This window comes from Gopherus flavomarginatus, chromosome 6, assembly GCF_025201925.1.
Source record: "Gopherus flavomarginatus isolate rGopFla2 chromosome 6, rGopFla2.mat.asm, whole genome shotgun sequence".
Taxonomy (NCBI): domain Eukaryota; kingdom Metazoa; phylum Chordata; order Testudines; family Testudinidae; genus Gopherus; species Gopherus flavomarginatus.
Window position 1 is genome coordinate 36,714,536 of NC_066622.1, and position 16,534 is coordinate 36,731,069.

Genomic DNA, 16,534 nt, shown 5'->3' on the forward strand with positions numbered 1-16,534 from the left:
AAACAAAATTCATTTTGAAACCAATTGAAAAGTTCTATTCAAATTGAAATTTTCCCACAAAAAAGAGAAATTTTGAATAAAACATTCTTTAGACTAGCTCTAATTATTAGGAGTGAATCATGAACTGTGGTGAGGGAACTCTATTCCAGAGAGGCTACCTGTTCATTCATCCTCTGGCACCCAGAGTACATATGCATGAATAAGCATGTTTGAAATTTCAAAGGAACGCATTCATATGTTTGTAATTCTAAACTATATAGAGACGTGGAAGATGAAATAGGTGTTTAAAGGGGAAAAACCTATTTTGTATTTATTTTGTTACAAACTTAGTCAACATTTGCAATATCTGGTTTTGGAATCAATGATCAAAAGGGCTCTCTTCAGCACTTGACTGGTTATTCCAAAGCCATTCAGACTTAGAAACACAAAGCTATTTGAGAACGTGCCTTTAAGAAGATGTTTTATTTAAGGCATTTGTAATGAGCTAAGAACACTCCTCCAGCAAATTAATTTGAAATGTTTGTGACATTCTTACTTTGCGACTTCATTTGTAACCTTGTGTTCTTCTCACCAAGCAATTTGCTTGTTCATAGGGTTGATTGGACACTTCATGGGGAAAATACAAACCAGCTCTAAATAGCCCTGCTGGAATTCTCCTAAATAAATTCTAGCATTGCAGGTATGAGTGCAAATTTTGACAGTCACCATGCAAATGCTGACATTTCACTGCCCCTCAGGAAGGCTTGTGTGCTGGTAGCCTGTGTCAGAAGTGCAGGTTAAAAGGAAATGTTGTTTATCCTCCTTGGCTGCCTCCAATTCAGCCCCAGAAAACAGTTGATCCTGGACTGTGTGCTGTTTGGCACAGCGTGACCAATATGTTGAAAAATCATGTTTAGGTAACAAATTGTTCCTATAAAGAGTTTCTGAATTCCAAGAAGCAAGACAAAGGAATGGCTTTCTAGTGAGTTAGATGAGGATGGCCATTAAGATCATCTGCTGCTAACCTGAGGAGAACATTTTCTGAGCATTCATAAGACACTGTGGTCAAGAAAATGGGTTTTACTGTAGACCAGTTCTATTAATGGTGTTGCTATAGTTACCCTATCCATCTCAGCTGTGTTTGAATACTTTATGGTACAAATAGCTGCATGTAACTTCTGTAATTGTTCAGTGCTTGTCTGTGTGTGTATATATAGCCTTCCAATATTTTATTTACCGCAATGGCTGGTGTGAGACTTTAATTTTAAACAGATAAGTAAAATAGCACTAGCTTTTCATGGTAAGGTGTGGGTGCATAAATTTTTTTTTATTTTTGCCTCTGGTAGTCAATTTTCAGGATAATGTATCTGTAAAGCTAAGGTGGCTTAAATAATTTGCATTTGTGTGCATGCGCACATACACACATGCACACACGAAGATTTTAAAAAAACAAATAAACCCTGGGTGCACAAAAACTTTTTTGAAAGATTCTACTGAAATACAAAATGATGCCCAAAACTACATTTTTCAAAATAGAAGGAACTTTTAAAGTGTTACCATTATTGTATGTATAATTCACTACATATAAATGAACAGAGCTGAGCTTGCTTTCAATAAATTATATACAAACAAATCATGATTTTATTAGTGTATTTATTTGCAGTCATTTGGATAGCCAAATTTTGGTTCATACAGGCTTATGGTTTAACTGCTTACTATGAATATTTGTGATTTGCCATTCATGGCATATGATTGGCCACTTAATTGTACATTATTTCTTTTCCCTGATCGGATGACCTAAGCTTTATCAGTAGGTGGTATCTGGTTTTAGATTACACATTTCAGCAAACTTACACAAAATATTTGATTTTATGAAACTTTTAAAAATTGCTTTACAAAATGCCTGTGGAATCACTTCCAGGGCAAATATTTATTTGTACTATGATAGTTTTTTGTTCCATAAGTAAAAACATATTCATGTGAATGTTCTCAAGAGTGAATAATGGTTCTGCATACCAGCAAAGTGAATCAGCAGAGATCCTTTTGAATCCTACTTTGAAATAGTCACTCATCACTGTATTTGATTAATAGCAACATTAAGTCCTGGGCTAGTGGCAGTTTTAAGGTTAGATGTTTTGCAACGTGGCATAGGTAGAAACAGTTTCTTTCTTCTACTGGAAATCTAATATTCCAGGCCTTCCAGTGAGATGCAGAGTACAGCATTCATTTTCTATCCCTAGTCAGCCATCAGGTATCACTCATGGAATTATTATTTATGCAGGGTATTATCATGATGCAATTTAACCATAATTCCTCCTCCAAACAGTAACAACGTTTATAAGCATTTGATCAAGATACTTACAAATGGATTAAACACAGAGGTGCTAGACACATATTGGTCGGCTCCAACTTTGTCAGGCAGGTATTAGCAATAAACCTTCCAAGAGTTTACCCTTTTATACCCTTAATGAACAAGTGATGTTGCCTGATGCTAATTTAGCTGAAACCAGATTTTGGCCAGTTTGGGTTAATTACTGGTTCAACACACACAATCCTTTGTTACTTACTATCCCTTATAACTGGGGCCTCTTCTTCCTTCTATCTCGAGTTGGCAGCCTTTCAGAAGTGGTGTGCCGAGTCTTCATTTATTCACTCTAATTTAAGGTTTTGCATGCCAGTAATACATTCTAACATTTTTAGAAGGTCTCTATAAGTCTATAATATATAACTAAACTATTGTATGTAAAGTAAATAAGGTTTTTTAAATGTTTAAGAAGCTTCATTTAAAATTAAATTTAAATGCAGAGCCCCCTGGACTGATGGCCAGGACCCGAGCAATGTGAGTGCCACTGAAAATCAGCTTGCATGCCACCTTTGGCACACATGCCATAAGTTGCCTGCCTCTGTTCTATCTTATCAATTACCTTTCAGGTCCAATTTTTCCAACTCAGCCATATTCTTTCAAAGCCTTCCCACGACTGTGAACAGACCTACACTTCTTATACCTACAAAAAGTGCATTTTTTTTAAACTAACAACCTTTTATACACTACACAGATCTTTACACATTAACTTAATCACTTCTAGATCACATCTAGACATTCAGTGTGTGTGTGTGTGTGTGTGTGTGTGTGTGTGTGTGTGTGTGTGTGTATATATATATATATATATATATATACACACACACACACACCGAGAACATTTCATTCTGTCATTCATGGTAAGCATCTCGTGGTAACTAAGAACCTGGCTTTGAAGGCACAGAGTGGTCTACATTTTTCAACAATGATTTTAGGATGACCCAATTTTTGGGTATCCAACTTCAGAGACACTCAAAGGGGGCTACTTGTCAGATCAGTGGAGCATCTGCCTTTTGAAAATCACTAGTTCTGTTTGAAAATGTAGGCTTGTACTGATACCTTTTTGAAGTGCTAAAATTTTTTTCCTAAAAATCTTGGCAGCTGGGAATAAGTATGTTGGGGGTATGTGAAAGGGATTTGTCAGACTAGGGTTAAGTGTTGAGGTGTGCATTGCTGGTGATAAATACCACTAGGATATAGCACCTCTCTCCAAACCAGGTCTTTTAGCTCCACCTGCCTGCTTTGCAAGCTCACAAATGCACAGTGGAATTATAGGTGTTTGGATTCTCCAACCTGGATCACATGTGTCAGGATAATTGCACTGGAACTGTGCACAGTCAGCCATGGGTTTCTTTAAGACAGAGGTATGGTGGTGTGCATCCCCATACCTGCCCCCTGTAGTGCAGTACACTTACTCATGTCTGACTCGCTGGATAGTCCAGCCAATTCTCAAATAGCCTGCACTGGATGCCAATAACTGAAAATTGTTGCCCTATGTCCAATCAAAAAAGTGGCAATGATCTTCCACATATAGCACTGAGTGCAGTGCTAACATCTCAGGGTTCACATGGGCCTGGCACAGAAATGGCTTTTGTAGCCACTCACTTGGGGGGCCGGGGTAGTTCGCAGGGATCAGTCTTTCCATTCTCTTCTTAAATACATACAGAAGACCCTTTAGGAGAGAATTTACTTTGTGCAATCATTCTACAGCTTTCACTATGTTTTCATTTGTATTTGAAAAATTTACTATACATTTCAGTTACAAATAAATATATGCTAAGTCAGATATCACCTTCATTAATGTGAACTGATCTATGGCAAGGGCCAATTCAATATTTATTTAACTGACTGCCTATGATTTGTAGATATGTACAGTTGTTCCACTCATGTTCCTTCTGTGGGGAAAAAACTTTGTATACAGTAGGATTAACATTATATACCATGAATAAGACTGCATAATATCACTGACACTTTAGAACTCAGGCATTTACAAAGGTCAGGCTTGTTCTTCACTGATGCCTTTTATAGGAGATGATGTTATGCTTGTGATTGATACCAAATACCACAGTAAACTACCACGTTTTAGTGCTGAAAGATACCACTAAACATAGCATCCTCTTGTTAGTTGAAGAATGAGGATACTCAGAAATATTTTCAGTAATCTTCAAAGTAAAAGGAGATAATTGCAATGAAATTGTATTCAAACTTTCCAGGAAGGTAATTGTATCTGTTTACAAGTTTTGTGTGTGGTTTACATCTCTCTGGAATAGTTTAATTATATTAAGTGGTTTGGATTTTGCTACATTTCTTTCTGGCAGCAGCATTTCTTACTTTGCTTAAGGCAGCAGTATTCTCCAGAGCTTTAATTTCTGTCATTTTGCGTTGAAATGTTTGTGACGCTGCCTGTCAATACACTCAACTATCTCTGCTCCTTTCACAGCTATTCCATATCTGGATGTCACTCCTTGGTCTGTATTAAGATCACTAGCCACAGCCCTCTCAATGACCAGAGAGCAATAATGTTCTTCAAAGTCCCAGCCACTCCCTGCCCAAAAAGAGCATCTAGATCTGGTTCAGCTCTAGACGGGGGGAGGGATAGCTCAGTGATTTGAGCACTGGCCTGCTAAACCCAGGGTTGTGAGTTCAATCCTTGAGGGGACCACTTACAGATTTGGGGCAAAAATCTGTCTGGGGATTGGTCCTGCTTTGAGCAGGGGGTTGGACTAGATGACTTCCTGAGGTCCCTTCCAACCCTGACATTCTATGAAAACCAAAGTGACATTTATTGGAAGTTATAAGAAAACAGAAGGCAAAAAGACCTTCAACACCTGACAATATCTACAAAAAATACTGACAATAAGGTGCTAAACTTCAGCTGCAGAACCTTGAAAGCTACTTATTTCCCAATATGGTAAAAATCTCTTGGCTTCTTCTCAGCCAAAGCTTTCCCTCACCTCTAGCATAATGTTGCGTATTCTTCTTGGAGATAATGGCTTTTTCTAACCAGGTTTTAGATAGTCCATTACTCTTTTCATCCAAAAGGTCACAAGCTCACAGGAGACATGAAATATTTTGTCATAATATATATTAGCTTTTGATAACCAACATCCTTCTCTGTAAAGTTGCATAGGCAACCTTAAGTCTGGAATTTCCTAACATAAATTCTTGATTTTGTAACCTTAACATACACTTTTTTGGGTGCAGTTTTCCAAGTGTGTTTAAAAAGAGAACTGAACCAGAAATTCTGATTTTTTTTTTTTTTTTTTTTTTTTTTTTTTTTTTTTAGCCATATTGATAACCCATTCCTTACCCTTCCCATTCCCAAACCTGGATCATCATCTGAGTTTTGACCTTTTTGATCAATAGCACAGACCTCTTGCCCTTGAGCTAATAGCATAACTAGTAGCAGTAGAAGGCTGTTATCTTCTGTGTGGACCAGGCTCTAGATGAGGATGAGATGCACTGTTTACAAGTGGGTTTCACAACTATTTGCTGACAGCAGAGAAATGTAGAAATGCAGGACTCCTGGATTCAATTCCAGATTCTGGAGGGGACTGTAGTCTACTTGCTACAGACCCTTCTGCCCCTGTGCCCCTACTCTCTCCTCCCTTTCCCTGCACCACCCATTCCCTGCCTCCTGCCTTTTCGTGACTCCCCCTCCGAACACCCCAGCTCCTGTCCCCTTTCCCTCTGCCTTTCCTGCAGCCCCAGCCTGAAGTATGCACAGGGCAACTCTTCAAAAGAATTTAGCTGCCAAAGTCAAAGAAGTCTCTACTGAAAGTGTGCCAACTGAGATTTGAAAGCCTCATAACTTGGCCAAATTTGGGCATATTCTCACAGGGATGGCACAAGGATATCTCTGACAGCACAGCAATCTTCCAAATGTAAAGCCCTTTTTCTAACATTTGGAGTCACTAGAGCTTCTCAACTAAATGGTTGTAAGAATTTTTAATATAGGGGAAAACAGGTTATTTCGATTAACTTTTGTTTTCAGAAACAATTGAACCATATTAGCTGAAACTTTCCAAAAGCAATTTAGCCTCAAGCAGAAACTGAACATGAAAACTTTCAGTTTGAACAGTTAATGTTTGGTTAAACTTCTGAACAACTGAAAGTAGGGTCTTATCATGGAATGTATCATATAAATTGGACTATAGGTTCCACTGCCAGCTCTGCCTATAATCATGTAATAATTAGAATATGTACTCCTCAAGAATTCATTACTTATAAGAATGGACATTCTGGGTCAGACTAAAGGTCCATCTAGCCCAGTATCCTGTCTTCTGACAGTGGCCAATGCCAGGTATCCTAAAGGAAAGGAACAGAACAGGTAATCATCAAATGATCCCTGTCACAGATTCCCAGCTTCTGGCAAAAAGAGCCTAGGAACACCATCACTGGCCATCGTAGCCATTGATAGGTTCATGGAAAATAGGTCCATCTAGTTATTTTTTGAACTCTGTTATAGTGTTGGCCTTCATAACATCCTCTGGCAAGGAGTTCCGCTGGTTGTTTTGTGAGGAAATACTACTTTTTGTTTTAAAACTGCTGCCTACTAATTTTATTTGGTGACTTCTTGTTTTTGTATTATGAGAAGGAATAAATAACCCTTCCTTATTTACTTTCTCCACATCAGGCATGATTTTATAGACCTCTATCATATTCCCCCCCCCATTACCCATCTCTTTTCCAAGCTGAAAAGTCCCAATCGTCTTAATCTCTGCTCCTATGGCAGCTGTTCCATACCCCTAACCATTTTTGTTGCCCTTTTCTGAACTTTTTCCACTTCCAATATATCTTTTTTGAGATGGGGCACAATGTCACAATGATCGTTATATCTACTTCAGATGGGACTTTGATCTAGAATTCAGTGATGGCATTGTTAGATTTATGTGCAGTAACCAAAATTCATTCTGTATTCTCTAGTTAGCATCTCCTTTTTGTGCAGAACTGCATTAATACGCTAAAGGGAAGTTGGCACAATGATAGTTCATTTGTGCAATCAACAGCACAGCTCTTACTATAGGTAAATGAAAGTCCTAAATAAAGATTCCAAAACAATTAAGCTGTAGAAGTTGGTTACAGCTGTCAGTTTCCTTTCACGCATTTTATCTGGGTTCTTACAAAGGATGTGACATGACTTTTGTTCCTCCCTTTTGGATACAGGAAAAATCAGCTACAGATTAGGGCGCTCAATCACAGTTAACTAAAAAAAGTAATCATGATTAATCACTGTTTTAATCGCACTGTTAAACAATAGAATACCAATTGAAATTTATTTTTGGATGGTTTTCTACATTTTCAAATACATTCATTTATTTCATTTACAACACAGAATACAAATTGTACACTGATCACTTTATATTTTGATTACAAATATTTGCACTGTAAAAAAACCGGTATTTTTCAATTCACTTCTTACAAGTACTGCAGTGTAATCTCTTTATCGTGAAAGTGCAACTTAAAAATGTAGATTTTTCTTTTTACATAACTGCTCTCAAACAAAACAACACACAACTTTAGAGCGTACAAGTCCACTCAGTCCTACTTCTAGTTCAGCCAATCACTAAGACAAAGAAGTTTGTTTACATTTACAGGAGATAATGCTGCCCTCTTCTTTACATTTTCACCAGAAAGTCAAAATAAGCATTTACATGGTACTCTTGTAGCCGGAATTACAAGGTATCTATATGACAGATATGCTAAACATTCATATGCCCCTTCATGTTTCGGCCACCATTCCAGAGGACATGCTTCCATGTTGATGATGCTTGTTTAAAAAAGTGTTAATTAAATTTGTGACTGAACTCCTTAGGGGAGAATTGTATATCTCCGGCTCTATTTTACCCCCATCTGCCATATATTTCATGTTATAGTAGTCTTGGATGATGACTCTGCACATCATGTTAGTTTCTTTTTTTTAAGAACACTTTTTTCCTGCAGATTTGACAAAACACAAGATACTAATGTGAGATTTCTAAAGAGAGCTACAGCACTCAACCCAAGGTTTAAAAATCTGAAGTGCCTTCCAAAATCTGAGAGGGATGAGGTGTGGAGCATGCTTTCAGAAGTCTTAAAAGAGCAACACTCCGATGAGAGAACTACAGAACCTGAACCACCAAAAAAAAAGAATCAACCTTCTTCTGGTGGTATTTGACTCAGATGATGAGAATGAACATGCATCGGTCTACACTGCTTTGGATTGATATTGAGCAGAACCCATGATCAGTATGGACACCATCTGGAATGGTGGTTGAAGCATGAAGGGACATATGACTCTTTAGCACACCTGGCATGTAAATATCTTGAGACACTGGCTACAACAGTGTCATGTGAATGCCTGGTCTCACTTTCAGGTTACTTTGTGAACAAGAAGCGGGCAGCATTATCTCCTGCAAATGTAAACAAACTTTTTTGTCTGAGCGACTGGCTTATAGGCTCAGACATTGTTTTATTTTTGAATGAAGTTTTTTTGTACATAATTCTACATTGGTAAGTTCAACTCTTTCATGATAAAGAGATTGCACTACATTACTTGTATTAGGTGAATTGAAAAATACAATTTCTTTCATTTTTTACCATGTGCATATTTGTAATCAAAAGTGCATGTACATATAAAGGGAGCATTGTACACTTTTTTATACCGTGATTATAATTGAAATCAATGTTTTTTAATTGTGGGAAAACATCCAAAATATTTAAATAGTATTCTATTTAACAGTGCAATAATTGTAACTTTATTGCACTAATTTATCACAATATTTTTAATCACTTGACAGCCCTACTACATGTTGATTAGTTAATCTGTAAGTTTGTCATCATTACCTCACCAGGATACAGAGGCAAATATTTTAGGTTTTCTGTAGTGCTAAAACCAGATGCATTTTTTGACAGAATCAGACAGATGATTTTATATATTCTGCTCTGGATTCTGCATTCATTCATGAAATATTAAAACTGTATCCAGTTTCTATTTTTCTTCAGGGACGAGAAGTTTGTCAGTTTGAATGATATCCTATTCAATCTCCGTATTTAAAAATAGCAAACAGAGGAAAAAGTATGTTTTGCATCATTGTGGATTCATAAAATTACTCTCCATTTGGAAGAGAATATGATGGTAGTCCTTAAATAACTGCAGTAGAGCATATTCTTTCACTTTCTCACAATTTAAGAAACATACATATTATCAAAAATCATATTTTAGGTTGATTGTATTTGCAATCCATAGCTCTTTGGAAGCAGAACAATATTTGAGAAGTCTGGGGATTAGATTCCTAAATGTATATGTCCATGACCTTTTTAATACTGGAGAGACTAAAGAATGTAAAAGCTAACCTGCTGCTAGTATGGGATGTAAGAGGCTGATATTTGTACTTTACAAACGTGGAACATAAATCTGTGATAGTGCATATTTACAAAAGGTCTTTGACAGGTCAAGAGTGTGACAGCTAACATTTAAGTGTCCTCATGATTGACTTGTTAACTGTTATCTTTTTAATTTCTCCTAACTGATTTCTTGTTACTTTAAGTAGAATCATTTTTAATTGCTAATTGGTAGCAAAAGTATAAAAGCACTGGAGATATAAAATGAAACTTAAAGAGAGAGCATTAAAGATGAGTAAGTATTTCTGGCATTTGCAAAACGTGAATGAGGGTCTGTTTATTTTATAAATGCAAAGAGCTGAAGTGGTGGTGTTCTAAATACTACTTTTTGTTACTCTGCAGGTCCGAAGGTGAAAGCTCAAGAAGCATCAGGTACGTGTTTACATTGTCATTTCTTCCTTCTATCTCTCAGTCCCTACAGAGCTGGTTATTTTAATGAGACAACGTGCTTTGGTTTCTGGCTTAATACTCCAAGTAAACTGTGTTGCATTTTAAAAGCACAAAACCAAAAGAGAATGTTTTACAATCTTTTTTTAATTTTTGTTTTCAAATTGGTCCTATTTTACACACACAAAAAAGCATGCTATAGTGACTGTTTCAATTAGGACCAACAAATAGACAAGCACAGTGTTTGCTGGCCTTGTTGTCTAGCCACAACAGACTGCAAGAAGGTTTAGTTCAGACTTGTGTGTGAGAGCATTTTCTGTACTGTAGCAAAACCAAAGACTGGGACAGCCAGGGAACATAATTTCATTGTCATTTCTAGTGTTTCTTCTTACCGTGTTGCATGTTGGCCATCACTCTAGCAAAGGAGAGCACCAACTCTTAGTCCTAGGGCATAACAGCTGTCAAATTCCATGTCAATGCAAATTGTCCCTCTGTTCTCATGTTTGGTTGTCTTTGTACAATCCTGTTCTTTTACATAACATAAGAGAAACTTCTTAGATTTTCTTTAAACTGGTTTGATTTCATGGAGATCCTGATGCCCTGGAAGATGTTGATGGTTAGGGCATCAGACCTTTAATGTATGTAAAATATTTTATAGTTGTTTTGGATTTGCCTCACACACTGAAAATATATTTCTCTTTTGTCATAGCTGTGAACTGTGGAACTCTTAATGGGCATTTTAAATCAGTCAGAACTTTAAAAACTGCACACTTGGAACCTGTTTCTGCATTTCACTTGCATTCATACTCTTTTTAGCTAAAACCGTCTTGATGCACAAGGAACGCAGGCTTGGATTCATGATTGCTAGTTCCAGAATGGCAACCACAAAATCTCTGCCTAAGTTCTCCAGTTTGCTATTTTCATGGTTACCATGTTTCCCCAACTGCTGGCATTGTAAGCTATTCCCACCAGAAAATCACTACCACCACCAAAAAATCAACTCTAGACTGCTCTGGTTTGGAGTATCTCTGCAAAAACTCACTGACTTACACAAATATGAAACTGATTAATCTGCATCAGACACCAAGAGATTTTCTAAAACATGAGTGAAAACTCTGCTCAGAATCATGCACCAGCTCTCTGCCTTTCAGCTGATTGCTTAATTAGGACACTTTCCAATAAATCGATGTGGAACTGACCTGCATGTGGAGTAGAGTGTGGGAGAAGCAGAAAGCATGTTCCATGCATGCAATAGGAGAATTAGAATAATTGGTTAGTAGTTAGGATTGTAGTGAAGGAAACATACAGATACACAACTCCCTTAAATTCATAATTAGCATGACCTCACATTTCTAGAATTGAAGAAGAAACTATTAGTATGGTATATTCAGATTATTCATAAAAGAAGGAATAGATAGTTACTGTAGGTAAAGCATTTGGAAACACATGCTATAAATGTGCTATCTACTGAATTTGTCCCATTTTAAATTTGCCTGAAATAAAGACTGAGTGAAAACTGAAAAGGGAACACAGAATTTTGCCTGTTTGTTTGTTTGTTTTGTTATGCTGAGAAGGGCCAGTATAAAGGCCCCCACAACTTAAACTCCTGCCTGGAGTTGCTTTAGGCTCCCTTAGTTGTCAAAGATATTATAGGTTGTGTAAACAACAATATGTTAAGACAATTTCTTAGTGCACTGAGTCCAATGGCCAGGCAATGGAGTTTGACCACTTTGATAAATATTTATAATATGCAAGTTCATTTACCCATAAACGCTTCCTATTCATTGCAATATTGGTCTGCTTAGGGAGAAAGTTAAAAAGAAAAGCCCAAAATAGCTAAAATCACATTGGGTTATATTCTGATCTCATACGCTGAGAATCACTTCGCTGAAGTCAAGAGTTACTCAAGACTTACCGTGATGTACGGGAGGGGGGGTCTAGACATTTCGCCGCCCCAAGCACGGCGGGGCCACTCTGCCAATCACTGATCCTGCAGCTCCAGTGGACCTCCCGCAGGTGTGCCTGCGGAGGGTCTGCTGGTCCCATGACCTCATGCCTGCAGGAGGTCTCCGGGACCAGCGGACCTTCCGCAGGCATGCAACCAAAGGCTCTCTGCCTCCCACCCTCCCGGTGGCAGGCAGAGAGCCCCCCATGGCATGCTGCCCCAAGCATGCGCTTGGTGTGCTGGGGCCTGGAGCCGCCCCTGGTGATGTAACTGAGATCAGATTCCTGCCCATGATGATGATTTCCTTCTTTGGCATTTTGATTTTGTTGATTTGCCTTTTTTTGACTTAACTGCTAGCAGCCATTTTCATATTTTATTTGGTGATTGGAAAAGAATGATAGAGAGCCTATTCTACCTTCAAGTGTGCATTTACTAACGGTTCAATTCACCCATAGAGGGCCTGCTGAAGGTCTTCTACACTATGGGAGTCCCATGATGCCCTTCTGCACTCGAGGGTGCAGATAAAACAGATTTCTTTACAGTGGGGAGCTCAGTCTCCATGCTGCCTTCAAATAAATACGTATTCATCTTTATAAAATACTTTGTCTGGGCCCATCCCATGCTCTGGGTATGAAGCCCATAAATTAGAATTATATAGTGCAAAAACCAAAACAACTTGACAGTAAGTATTCACCAGCAACTATAAAATAAACCCAAACTCTTCAGCCCTCAGCACATCTTTTCCTCTAATGCTTGGGAAAATAGATGGGATCTGTAGCACTCTTGGAAGACTAATAAATCCGAGCTTTGGTGGACTGGAGTAAGGGACTGAGTTGCGAAGTTGGGGAATGCCCTGCTAGCAACCTCTTGCTTCTCACAGCAAGGGGGTTGTCTAGACTGAGTATTTTCACAGAATGAAGCCATGATAGCACAGCACAGAGAAGCATTATTTCAGATAACCAGATCTCAAACCATTTAGTACTTTAATGGCAAACACTACACCTATCCTCTGGGAGGAATTCAAGATGTTAATGTTCTTTCAGCATGAAATTCATCTCAGCACTAGCACTAGCTTCAGTTTCAGAATGATTTCAAGATGTAGCTCCAATCTAAAACAGGCCAGCCCAAAGGGTGTATTTAGGAATAGGCCAGAGCTAATATGACTCTAATGACCAGAAATCCTGGCACATGGGGTGACAAAGGGGAATCATTTGCTATTTCAGCCCATGGGGTATATTATATACCCTACACAGTCCACTTATGCTGAGATTTGCAGAATGAGTAAATCTAATCCAAAATGGCTTTATACCCTTTTGCCTGTCTGTGTTCGTGCTTTTTTTCCTTCTGATCTTACTACTTTCGCTTTGTTTTGTCTTCCACAAAGGCCCACTTTTCTCTCTAGGTAACATCTTGAGCTTGTAGTCAAGTTGCTTGTATTGTTTTGCTTCTTTATTACTTAGTGCATAGCTCACGGTACAATTTAATCATCTCAAATGAGGTGATGAAGGCAGTTCAGGGAGCAGCACTTCAGTTTTGTGACAAGAAGAAATAATCATTTCTCTGCACAAATGAATACATCAGTGAATGTGAAAAAGCTGGAGAGATCAATATGCTGACCATAGCATTTGTCAGCTTCTTCTGCCAAATTGTTCTCAATAGAATCCATGAAGTAGAGTAGAGAGGCAAGATGCTGCAGTTTGGTGGCAATCCAGGAATAAAATTGCCGGTGTGAATATTTATTGGACAAATAATAGATACTACTAAGAGATTTCATTCAGGGTTTGTTTGATACACTTAGATAATAAACAAGAAAGAGGGCAGTGGCTGGAATTCACACACGTCAGACTCTTACTAGCTACAGTACACAAAGAAAATGGCAATTTGTACTAATGTACCATTTCACAAGCACCGTTTTTGCAAAGAAAGCAAAATAAGATGTTTGTAGGATTGGATTTCTAATAGGATTGATAATGAGCCATGGTGCTGCTTACCCCTAGGTCATCAAAAGGCATTAGCATCCCCTGCTGTTTAGTGGCCTAATCTATGCTGAAGGAGTCTTAATTGACTTTCTTTTGGAATATTGTCCAAGTTATAGCAACCAGTACTATAATTAGCTCTTATTTTTGCAGTCTCAGCAAATGGACGTGGAAATTGCGAGTGGTAGGGGATCTGGGCTCCTCTCCCTTCTGTAAATGTGCTCAATGTACGTAGATCAGAGCTGAGGCATAGTGGAGTGTGGGCTAATTAACTCCTGTGACTCTTAGTTCCTTATATTAACAGAAGGATGGATTAATTTAGCTGGCTCAGAAGCAAGTTGAATACATTAGTACCAGTCTTGTTAATCTACCATATAAAATTTTAATACTAGCAGGCTTTTTTTTATTTACCAGTACAGAATTTTCCTTCCCCTTCTGTATAAATGGGTTAAGAGGATTCTGGACAGTTACAACAAAGCTACAAATGGTTGTGTGTTTGCAATAGTATCAGGAACTTTCTCCATTTTGTTAACAAATAAAAATAACAATAATGGAATAGTTGACTTAAATGCAGTGTTATGAAATTCAAATGCTTGGTAAGATTTGGACTCGAACAATAGATTATTTCTTTTGGGGGAAGGAGATGAATACATAGACACAGACTACTGTCTCCTAACTTACAATATATTTATTTGTATTATGGTCATTCCTGTAGGCCCAACTGAGATTGGGACCCCATTTTGCTAGTAGTTGTACAAACACCTAGTGAGAGCTGGTCTGTGTCCCAATCTGCTTACAGTCAAAATAGGACAGAACAGGTAGAGGGTGGGAGGAGAAAAGTCTCATGGTATGTGGTGTTTTTCTTAAATCCCTAGCTCCTGGAGTCATGTGAATACATCAGAATCTCAGCTTTAAAAGTAACACGTTTCTAGCTGTCATGATTGTGGAGAAAAGCTTGAAAATGTGGATTCTGCAACATCCAAAAACAAACCAGAAGGCAAATAAAAAGGATCCTCTAAATTTTCTTCTAAAATTACAGTACATCTCCTCTGGTGGTGGGAAACAAGATGCTGGAAGCTTCTGGCATTTAACTACTATTCTCCAACCTGGCTCAGTCTAAATCTAGATGAGACACTTAAATCCACCAAAGCTATTGGCTGCCAGTGTCTTGTTTATACTAGAGCTTAATCCAAGTCTGATCTAGTTTACACTCAGGGCCAGTCTGCCGCCATCTGTTCTGGGAATGCAGGATATGTAATGGTGAGTTAAAGCCACTTCAGGAACTGAGCAAACACACTGGCTGTAATCATGGCTCTAAACACATTGCTATGTTAAATACTGCAAAAACAAAACTTATATAACTGGGCAACCTATTTAATTGCTGAATGTTAGCAAGAAACTCCTTTGAGCAATTTCTTCATGACTTCCCACCAGACCAGTGATTGAAAAAAGGAGTGTATTGGTGTCATTCTTTGCAAGTTATCCATTTACCAGAAGGATCTTTATTACTTTTGTGAAATGAGTTCTGCTGCTGCTTAACACTATGCTTTGAATGCTCTACATTTTGTGCCTTGTCAAGGTTCCTTCCCCACTCTGAACTTTAGGGTACAGATGTGGGGACCTGCATGAACACTTCTAAGCTTAATTACCAGCTTAGATCTGGTATCGCTGCCACCACCCCCAAGCACTACTTTTCTTCCCTGGGTAGTCTTGAGACTTCAGCAATTGCACGCATTGAGCCACAGTATAAATACTAAAGAGTTTTTTGCCTTGATAGATGGTCAGTCTTAGATATTTGGTTTTGAAGTACTTACCTATATTTTGCACATGGAATGGTATATCACATAAGATTATTACATCTGAATAGGGCACTTTTGTTGAGTTGCTTGAATTTGATGATCAGAAGTTCCCACAGCTGGATAGAAGAATTTGATGGTCAGGGTCCCTCTGAAGACAACTGCTCTTCACATTCCAAACAGGCACATTAAAGGAAGTATATGACCATGTAGCTCGGATGGTCACATGATGGTGCATATGGAAAAAGAGTGGTCTAAAAAGTCATCAGGCCCTGGCCAATACAGGATTTTGTTTCATTAGTAACACTTACTCTGATTTTACTTCAAAACAATTCAAAAAAATAAATAAGTCAAAGTCTGATCTTACAGTCCTCATTTATTTTAGTAGGATTCATGTGACTAGTCCCTTCACTTCAGTGGTGGTTCTCCTTGTCTGTGTGTTCTTCCATGTCAATAAAGATTGCCCATAACTTGAAAGATCACTTCTGGCAACTGAACTCAGTTAAAATACATTCTTGTGATGTTAAAATGTAACAATTATAATATCAGTTTGAGGTTATTTATAGCTTGTTACAGTAGATGTGGTCTAGATATTTAAATAGTTTGAAAGTTTATTTTCTCCATGTAATAAACCTGTATACATGGATGTATGAAATGTCAGTCCTTTTTAATTAGCTGTGCCTTTTTTCATATAGCTGTGAGTAGAAAA

General features: G+C 38.0%; 1 protein-coding gene across 3 annotated transcripts in view; it reads left to right on the plus strand.

The window, feature by feature from the left end:
- IQSEC1 (IQ motif and Sec7 domain ArfGEF 1) overlaps nucleotides 1-16,534 on the plus strand; it is a 737,615-nt gene that overhangs the window by 198,628 nt on the left and 522,453 nt on the right. For all 3 annotated transcript variants that reach the window (XM_050957734.1, XM_050957735.1, XM_050957733.1), the window contains exon 2: nucleotides 10,064-10,093. In XM_050957734.1, the coding sequence (XP_050813691.1) occupies nucleotides 10,064-10,093 (30 nt within the window). The remainder of the gene's footprint in view (nucleotides 1-10,063; nucleotides 10,094-16,534) is intronic.